Here is a 10429-nt window from a genome sequence, read left to right on the forward strand (position 1 = left end):
TCTCTTTGTCTAATCTCATTGAGAAGTCCTAATCCTTTGACTTCTTTGAAGATAATATCCCCTTATTTTTATCGAGAGTTTTCTTAGGCGACTTGGGTTGTCTAAGTTGTAAATAAATATAAGGGCTTGCCTTTATAGGGAACTTTTCCAAACCTAGCTTAATATAAACCCTATTTAATTTTTCATATTAAATAGGAAATTTTGTCGGCTTATAATAAAATGGTTTCACAGACCAAGTGGATTTCATATTATTCTTAGTTTATTTGATCGAGTCTCACCCTTAAGTCTTGTGTTTATCTTTCAAGATATATACATAACCTGAGGTGCTTTTCAGACTTCTTCACATTATGCTAAAATATGTTTTATCTTATTAAAAATTTAAGTTTGGGGGGATGAAAAACAAATTTCAAAATTTGAATTTTATTTGTTCTCAAATGTGCTACAAATAAATTTGATTTTGATTGGAAAAAAAATGATTATTTATATAATATTATATTAGGAAAGTAAAATTTTGAATATATAAATGAGTGAGAAAATTTAGTTGAAACCTATAGTGATGAAGAAAAATTTAAAGTTAAAAATTTTCAGTGTAGAAATGATAAATACTGTGTAAATATCTTTCATAGGAGAAGTTGTATTTTTGAAAAATATAGAATGATTAGACTTTTATTTTCAATACTTAACTTTCTTTTATTAAAAATAATTTTCAGAACTATTATTATATTCTTAATGTATATATTTTGATTAGGTTTTAATTAGGTTTTGATTAGGTATATAGGAAGCTTTAGGAAAGGAAGAGTGGAAGTCAAATCCATTAAAGACCTATCTAGATATAGTAATCATCACCTAAAAGAAAAGTAAGGAATAAAAAGATTATGAAAGAAAAAGAAAAAGAAAACCAAAAAGAAAAAGAAAAAAAAAGTAAAGTTGAAAAAGGGAGGAGAAGCTTGAGGATTAGTGCCTAATAAAAAAGTGATTCCACAATTAACGTTTTTAAAGTATAAGACTTGAAAAACTCTTAAGCTTAAGGATATAATATAGTAAGTATAATTATTCTTAATAAAAATGTTAAGTGGCGGAGATAGAATGCCAAAATCCTATATTTGGTAAATCTAAAAATATCTCTGAACTATCTAAGAACTCATATTTTCATACTTATTCACATTAAAAATTTCTAAACTCTAAGTTGGTCTCATTTACTAAAGTTTTTTCTAAATTGGACAACTATATTCTAGAACAAAATTTTAGAATATCCTAAAGAAGCTCATTTACATAATCTGCTTATTTTGGTTTTGAATGATTGGAGTGTCACTTGAGGACAAGTAATGTTTTAAGTTCGGGGGATTTCAAAACATCTAAAATATATAGCATTTATGTACACATTTTTATACATATTTTTTAGGATATTACACTTTAATGGAAGGTATTTTTGTGTTTTTCTTTCGGGTACAATTAAATGGATGAAATATGGTGAAAGAAGTAAAAAATGTTCAAATTTGTAGTAAAAATGAAGAAGGTGTTAAAATGAACTATGGTGCCTAAGCGCCCAAGATTGATGCTTAAGTGCCAAGAGACGGAGAATGTCGTGCCTAAGCACAGAAGATCTCACGCTTATGCACCAGAGGTGGTTATGATGAAAATTCAATGAATTTGGATGAATTTTGAAGGACTGTTTGAAGCAACTCTTGGTGAAAACGTGAATTACAGTTAATGGTCATGAAAATACATTAAAACGACTCTTGAAAAAGGTAACTCTTAGGAGATTCATTGAATGTGGACACATTTTGAAGAAACTCCAAGACACCTTTTTGAAAAACTATAAAAAATGAATACTTAGAATTAAATTAGCCGCCCCTCCCCCCTTCGTCGCCCCTTTCATTATAGAAGAATTTGGATATTTTTAGAGGGAAGAAAAGGAGAGTTTTAAGAGAAAGGAAGAGATTCAAAGGAACTTCAAGAGTTTGGGGAGAGGAATTTGAGCTAAGTTTTTAATTTTGTAACTATATTTGGTTTTAATTTAGACTTCTTGCGTCTTGACATGATTTCTACTTTTAAACTTATTTGTTGTTGTGTTTTTTCCATGAATTTTGAGTAGTTTTATTTATCTTTTTCCTTAAAATGATAAGTAATTAAGTGTTGAATGGAAGTTGTGTGAAGTATTGGTCTATAATGTTGGAATAAGTTGTGATGATTTAATTCTTTTACTTTATTTACTTCTTGATTTGACCAATTAAGATGTTAAAATTTGTTTTGAGAACATGTAAGATCTGTGATGGTATTATCTCAATCAATTAATAGTATAATCGCATGAGAATGTATGGATGAGAATGTAATTCATATGGTTGAGTGCAAATAAATAAGGAAATAAACTTTAAAGTGTGTAGAGTTAGAGGACGTTAGAGTGACAAACTAAAGCCCTCAATTTGATCTATTATTTTGGGTTTTGATACAAGAAGTTAGTCCCAAGTGCAGGGAGAAGAGGAAACTCTAGAGTGAGAGCTAGTATCTTCCCTACCTAACCCATCTTCAGGTTCATTCAAACATTAGATTAGCCAATGCTCTTTATAACATCTTTAGTAAAGGAAAATATTAACATTACTCATATTTTACACAACACTATTTAAAGACTTTCACAACATATTTTACTCATATTTCACAACAGAATTCTAGAGTGAGAGCTAGTATCTTCCCTACCTAACCCATCTTCAGGTTCATTCAAACATTAGATTAGCCAATGCTCTTTATAACATCTTTAGTAAAGGTAAATATTAACATTACTCATATTTTACACAACACTATTTAAAGACTTTCACAACAGAATTCATATACTTGTTACTGATTCATGATAAGGAAAAAGATATTTTATTTGTATTATTTTTATCTTACAAAAATCTAGTTAAATTTAGTAAGTTGTTTTCTTTATTTTCAACTATCAAAATCTCAAAAAAGAAGTTGTTTACTTTATTTTCAATTATCAAAATCTCAAAAAAAAAGTTGTTTACTTTATTTTCAATAATAAAAAATAACTGAAAAGAACTTTCATTCCTATCATAATATCTATAGTTTGAGTAAGACTCTTTTTCAAAGTTGAATTTTTTATCTAAATTTCTTCTTAAAAGTTTTAGTTCTCCCTGTGGATTCGATATTTCAGGGATTAATCAAAAAGTGTTCTATTACTAGATAACGACACATATACTTGCGTAGTATCCCAATATTTAAATATAACAGTTGTACTCTTACTTGTTTTGAGACAAAGTTTTTGGCACCGTTGTAAGGAAGAAATATAAAATAAAGATAATCAAGAATCTAACTGCACATACATCGTAATACTATCATGCTAGAAAGTCGAGATCAAGCCCTCAGGGTAGAGAATAGTAGGACACATTATAGGAGGTACACTACGGCAGGACACTGACCCAACAATTGCATGTTCACTTAAACCTTATACCATTAACTACTATGACATAGAGTATGGAGCAAGCCTTTGTGGGCAGCACGAAGAAGCCGCATCAGACGGGGGATGACAGCCTACAATAGCAAAACAAGTCTACATCAGCTAACACTTTTCTTAGTTTAAATAACATAAGATATAGAACTTCGAGGTGGTCTGCCTAGTGCGACATAAGTACTCATCTTATCTTTTAAGTTTTTGTACATCGTGCAATATAAGTACTAACTCGCCTTAAAATTTTGAGGTCGTCGTTCGGTATTACGTAAATCCTACTTCTTTTCAGGCTATTTGCATAATTGGATATTATGCAGATGTAAGTCCTAAATAATAAAATTGTTAAGATGAAATATCAAATAACATCTGTTCAAATTTAAAGCCAAATAATAGGATAGTTTGGGAGGTCACCGAGACTCTCCTCAGGATCTGTGACATCCCCTGTTTTTCTTTCCTTTGATTCTAAAAATAAATGTTCACACTTAGGCCTTTTCACACTTGACTTTTCTATGCCAAACCTTGAAAACCCTAAAACTTTGAATTCATGAAGATAAATACCTTTGATCATCGTTAAGAGATCTCTGGAGTGACTTCAGTAATTTAGGGGTTTGTCTCTATAAGTAGCTCTAAGAATCTAGGTAATATAAAATCTATCTAATCTTTACATTAGATAGGGGGATTTGTCGGTCAAAAAAAAAAGTTCGCAAACCAAGAGGATTTCATAAATTAATTAGTTTATTTAATCTAGCTTTACTGCCAAGCAATGTGTCTATTCCTCGGTATACGCGCATTGCTTGTGGTGTTGTGCTTGTTTACTTAAACTATTAAATGAATGAGATCAATCTTCTCTCATTTTCTCAAAAAATAAAATATTATTTTAAAAAATAACACACACACACACACACACACACACACACACACACACACACAAACACACTACATCTACATTTAAATCAAAAACACATTTTTTATATTTTTCTAAGAAAATTTTTATCAACTGAAATACATCTACTTGCGGGTACATCAGCACGAGGGTGCAAGTCTTCTCATCTGACAAGAATTCCCTTACCAGGAATCGATGACTGACAACCGACTCAACTCTTTAAGCGAACTAAAATCAATCGGATCTCTTAACTATCTGTAAGAATCCACACTGTTGTTGAAAGTTGGACCGAAAATAATAATCAATTTGCCTCTTCTCCCAAGTCGACTGAGCCAAAGAACGAAAAAACTTTGGGATCACAAGAGTTTTTTAGTAAAATAATCATTACTTCCCCCACATACAGTGAAGTTTTAAATGTATTTTTCCTTCATTGTGTACCCTCTCCTATAAATAGAGAGTTCTTCACATCGAACAATACCTTTTCGCCTCTTCTTTTTCACATGTACTTTTTGCAGGAAGGGACTCAAGAGTCTTCACCATCTCCCTAAACCAAAAATATTTGATAATATAAAAAGGATCACAAGAGCAAATAATATCCCCAGTTTAACACGGAAACATTCTCTCTCTCTCTCTCTCTCTCTCTCTCTTTCTCTCTCTCACACACACATTATCTTCCTTTCTCTTGGTTCAAATGCTCAAATCCCATTGTTGTGCATCTGGAAAAATTCAGATTCAGCAACTATATGTATTCTTCCTTTGGATCCAGCATATATATTAAATAAAGAAGAATATTAATCTTTGCTTAATATATATCAATTATGAAATTGAATGAGAGATCAATGGATAAATAAAGCTACATAAATCACTTATATTGAGAAATAATTATTATATGGCTTTGATAATAAAATAATCATTAACACCAGATATTATCAATTATAAAATTTCCCTATCATCATAAATTTCATATTTCTGGTCAATAAATTTTAATAAAAAAAAATTCATAGAATCGTTCATATTGATCTCATGCCAACATAAAAAAAGGTTGAGAAAATTTTTAAAAGATTTATTTGTACGCCTGCTTTAACGAAAAGGTGTTTACACAATCACGTTTGCTCGACTATTGGAGAGGAACACTTGTAAGAAACATATTATTCATTTTTGGTTAAAATGAAAAGATTAAAATAATTATTAATTTGAGAATAAATTATTAATAATTAAAAATTTTGGTCTTCAAATTGGCCATATTACTCAATTCTTTCATTTTTGCCGATCTACATAAACAGTAATTTTACATGCATATCATCTTACTTATAATTTAGAAGGTGTATTTTCATTTTTAAAATGTAAAATAGTGGTCTAAAACAAATTGCGAAATTGTTTATCTAATATGGAAGCGTATATAAATGTAATAAATATAAAAGAATTATAGGGTACATATGTAAATGCTCCTTTTATTTTTAAAAAAGAGAACTTTGCTTTGCATATTCCTAATTTTAATTTTTATTTAAAGCAAATCTCTTTTTTGCGATATCTGAGCTAACAAAGTAGAAAATAGAAAATATGAGATAAAATTATAGTTTTTTTTTTCTTGAATTGCCGATTTATTTATTATTTTTAAGTTAAATTTTAAATAAATAAAACTAGCTCCCTACTTTTATTAAATTATATTTATTGTGTAGCTTCAGGTTAAGAAAAGATTTATTTTTAGTTTATTTAAATAAAATTGTAAATTATGTTTTCATAAAGAATATAAAAAATAATTTAATATTATATTCATTTTAAACATATTTTATTTAAATTAAACTATAATTTTAGTTATAATTTATATTGATTTTAAATAAATATCGAATTTTAAGCCAATATCATTCAATTAACCAATTACCATAAAACATAAAATTTTATTTTAAATTAACACTTTTTTTTGTTAATTAATTAACTTTTTAATAATTTTTTCTCTCGGTGTTTCCGCCCTGCGGCGCTGCAATATTCCTTTATCAATTTCTTCCAAAATAAATACTCTGTGCCAATTGGATGCGAAAATTTGCTTTCACGTAATTTGTTCTCTCTTTTATACCGAACACAGGCCAAAATATCCTTTCATTTTAAAAGCAAAATTTAGAATAATGCTATTCCCACCCGTTGTTCCAATAGTTCCATTTTATACGTCTTCCTTTATAAATCATTCCAGCTCTTCTTCCTTTCGCCAGACACCCATTTCGGCGCACAAGCATGGCCAACTGGCCGAAGCTCTCATCTCCCCATCCTGCGATAGAACTTAGCGACCTAACAGCCGCTTCCGTTCTCGGCCGCGGGGGTAACGGCATCGTCTTCTTCGTCCGCCACCTCTCCTCCGGCAGAACTCTAGCACTCAAATGCATATCGAAACCTTCACGCGATGGCGATTATCGAAGAATCTGGTTCGAGCGAGACGTTCTCCTCGCACTTCAACATCCCCTCCTCCCCTCTCTCCGTGGAATCGTCTCCACCGACAAACTCGTCGGCTTTGCCATGGATTACTGCCCTGGCGGCGATCTGAACACTGTGCGCCGCTGCCAAGCAGAGAAGATGTTCTCGCAGGAGATGATACGGTGAGTGAATGCATTCAATTAATTAATAATCCTCCATTTCTTTATATTTTACGCTATCTATATCTGACTTGCTCTCCTTATCAAAAGCTTCTATGCCGTGGAAATGGTGATCGCCGTAGAGCATCTTCACACTTTGGGGATAATTTACCGAGATCTCAAACCGGAAAACATTTTGATTCAGGAGAACGGACACATAATGCTTCTCGATTTCGACCTATCTACCAAACTTCCAACCTCCCCTTCATCCCCGAAATCCCATTTCACCCGATCCAAAACCCTCCTCTCCAAAACTAAACCAAACAATCTATTGCCTCTGTTCCGATGCTTCTCCTGCCACCACGCCGGCGTTTCGCCGGACCTTGCCGCTGGCGAAAACCTACTTCCGTCTCCGAAAAAATCAAAATCGTTCGTCGGTACAGAGGAATATGTTGCGCCGGAGATCATTATTGGAAAGGGCCATGACTTTGCCGTGGACTGGTGGGGCCTCGGCGTTGTGTTATACGAGATGCTGTATGGAAGAACACCGTTTCGAGGGCAAAATCGGAAGGAGACTTTCCGCCGAATCTTGACTAAGCCGCCGGAGCTCGTCGGCAAACAGACAGCGCTAATGGATCTGATCGGAAAGATGCTGGTAAATGATCCGTCTAAGAGAATCACTTGCGACGAGATTAAGCGGCACGAGTTTTTCAGAGGAGTTGATTGGGATTTGGTGGTTGATATTGCGCGACCACCATATATTCCGATGGGGAAGAAGTGGGAGGAAGTGAGCGAGGGTTTGGATGTGGAGAAGATTGTTGAGGAGGTCTCTGGAGGAAAAGCGCGTGCGGCGACGAGGAATGCGGGGTCGGTGGTGAGAAATTACTCTGCAAATGAGGATTTTGCCGTCTTTTGATTTTAGTTGTTATGGAAGGCTAATTTTACTAATAAGTAATTATTTTTTGACGACTTTTGATCCGAATATTGGGAATTTATGAGAAAAATAGACTTCTGTTTGTTCAATCTTGAAGTTCAAGATAAAGAGAAGAAAAATGACCTTTGTATTCGCCTAGATTTATTTTAAACTTATGTACCTAAATTTATGAGCTATTGATATGTGAGGGAAGGTTTGAGTGTCTAAGTTCTAATTTGAATTTAATAAGCATGTAATAGTTGTAGCTGCCAAGCCGCGTGATGCTGTTTCGAAAGTTAGTTCTTAGGATGTTAGAAAATAGGGTTTAAAAGTTGTGGCTAATGCTTTGTAAAAATATCTTGTTATATGTGAGTTGTGAAACGTATACATCTTCCAATACATTTATACATATAAAAATATGTCAGCCAGCCAACAGGACGATCGATAGGAGGTTCCCTTTCGGATTAAATATCAATTAAGTCAAACCTCACATGATAGTCGACAAACTATTATCGATCAACTCGCTTTCTAGTCTTATTATATGTAATAACTTTGTAATCACCAAAAGGTCCCTTTGAAAGGTCAATGATGACATATATAGTTGTTATAATATTATGATATATGCTTATAAATATGGGGTCAATATCATGAATAAAGATTACACTCACTTTTACTCTTCTCTACTGTGTTCTCTTTATCTTCTCTAATCACTTCCTAGCAGAACGTTCTAGTCCTTGAATGTGTTTCCCGGATACTTTTGGATTCAATATTCTTTAAGAAGCAATGAGCGTGAAAACATGCTATTAACAAGAAGATGAGCTCAACAACAACAACAGGAAGAGTCCAGTCAGATGAACGTAGGAGAAGCAGCACACATCTGAAAGTTAACGGATGAACTCGTTCAACAAGGCTTATCCTCTAGCACTCGTTCAACAAGGCTTATCCTCCAGTCAGATTATCCTAACAAACTAAAAATCTTCATATTGTTCTAATAAGCTGGCTGGTTTTTGTGGGAGCTTATTCAAAATAACTTATTTGCAGTTGTTTTTGGATAAATGACTATTCTGCCCCTGTTAAGTAAAATTGTTTGCAATAGAACTATCTAGACAATATATAATGGATACAACAGAAGCAGATAATCAATACATAACAGTTAAAAAAATAAGATACAGTCCTCACTCACGCATGAGTATAAAAATTCATAAAATAATTTAAAAAATAATTACAAATACAATTAAAATTATGAAAATGTTGATAAAAATCAGACGCGGTATGTCATCAACTGCACTGTCCTCATGGGAAATCACCGTACCCTGATTATTGTGGATAGTGGAATATGCTGGAATGTCAACCCAATAGAAGAAACCACACCTCGCAGAAACGCCCCTGTGGGAACCCGTTGATCTCACTTTTTGTTGAGGTCTAGCCTCTCTTCTCTAAAAGCCTAGGATCTAGCCATTGGACTTTCCTGTTGACTATCCTAGAAAACTAGTGATGGAGTCCTCACTATTAAAAATTCTAAGACTCTTCTTTGTTCATCTTGGAGTTTCATATGATTAATGCTAACCTCTAGCACTTAGCAGGATGAAGCCAAGCATAACGAAGCTCAAGAGGAGTTCCCTATAGGATGGTAAGTCCTTAGGGTAAACCCTAGGTGGTCTGGTGTTGGTCAAATCTTACACACACAAATCTAAAACCCCACACTTTCATTCACAACCTAAACCCTTAACTAAACATGCCTAGCTTGATCCCTTATTCTTTTAGAAAATCATGTGGATGGTCCCCTAAACCTTGAGGGCTAAGGTTTAGTTAAGACGAGCACATGGAGGATCCATAGTGGGAGCTCCATTGGTCTCATGGTTTAAAAAAGGGTAATAAAAAAGGGTAATTTTATGAAAGGGTAATTTTATGATTAGCATCCTCAATTGATTTCATCCTACCCAAATACCCAATATAGCCTTTTGTCTCAAAACTTTCTCAAAACTATCAAATTACCCTTGAAACCCTAAATTTTCAAAAATTACACAAACTACCCAATTATATAAAAAAAAATTTCCCAAAACCTTTGAAACCATCCAAACTACCCAAAACATTCCAAAATTTCCAAAATTCCCAATAAACCCAAAACTTTCCAATAATTACCAAAATGTCCCTCATGGCTCAAATTTTCCTAAAAACCTCCAAAATCATGTCAAACACTTCTAAAACCAATCTTGACCACTCATTAAGTATAATTTGACCAAATTGACCCATTTTGACCAAAATCCCCAAATTGCCCTTAAGCGCCTAAAGTCCCCAAATCACCTTTAATTTCCACCAAATTGATCTCGGGTTTCTTCAATTTCAAACATAAACTCACATTCACCATGTACAAACCCAATTGAAACCAAATTCAAACCAAATTGAACCCAATTTCAAGTCTTAATTTCAAGTGCAAATCCATTAGCCCCAAATTGATCCAAAATTCAAAGTGCCCCAAATTGAGCTTCGTGGCCAATCAAGTTCCCCAAAGTTCAAATTCACATCAAAATTCACATCACACATCTTCACATCACACATCAAATTCCATCATGTCTAATTCCAAATTTAATTAAATCTAATTTCATTTGATTAGCCCATGATTA

The 10429-nt window shown here is 33.1% G+C and overlaps 1 protein-coding gene across 1 annotated transcript; it reads left to right on the forward strand.

Annotated features, from left to right (window-relative positions):
- Window positions 1-6479: 6479 nt before the first annotated feature.
- Window positions 6480-7774, forward strand: LOC110038975 (serine/threonine-protein kinase OXI1-like; the record flags this gene model as incomplete). The annotated part of the gene is given in 2 exon segments (XM_020743904.1): window positions 6480-6916; window positions 7004-7774. Coding segments are annotated over 2 exon segments (1130 nt in total), but the record flags the coding sequence as incomplete, so codon positions are not given.
- Between the last annotated feature and the right edge of the window lie 2655 nt (window positions 7775-10429).

The sequence above is a fragment of the Phalaenopsis equestris genome, unplaced genomic scaffold, assembly GCF_001263595.1.
Source record: "Phalaenopsis equestris unplaced genomic scaffold, ASM126359v1 Scaffold234632, whole genome shotgun sequence".
In the NCBI taxonomy this organism is placed as follows: domain Eukaryota; kingdom Viridiplantae; phylum Streptophyta; class Magnoliopsida; order Asparagales; family Orchidaceae; genus Phalaenopsis; species Phalaenopsis equestris.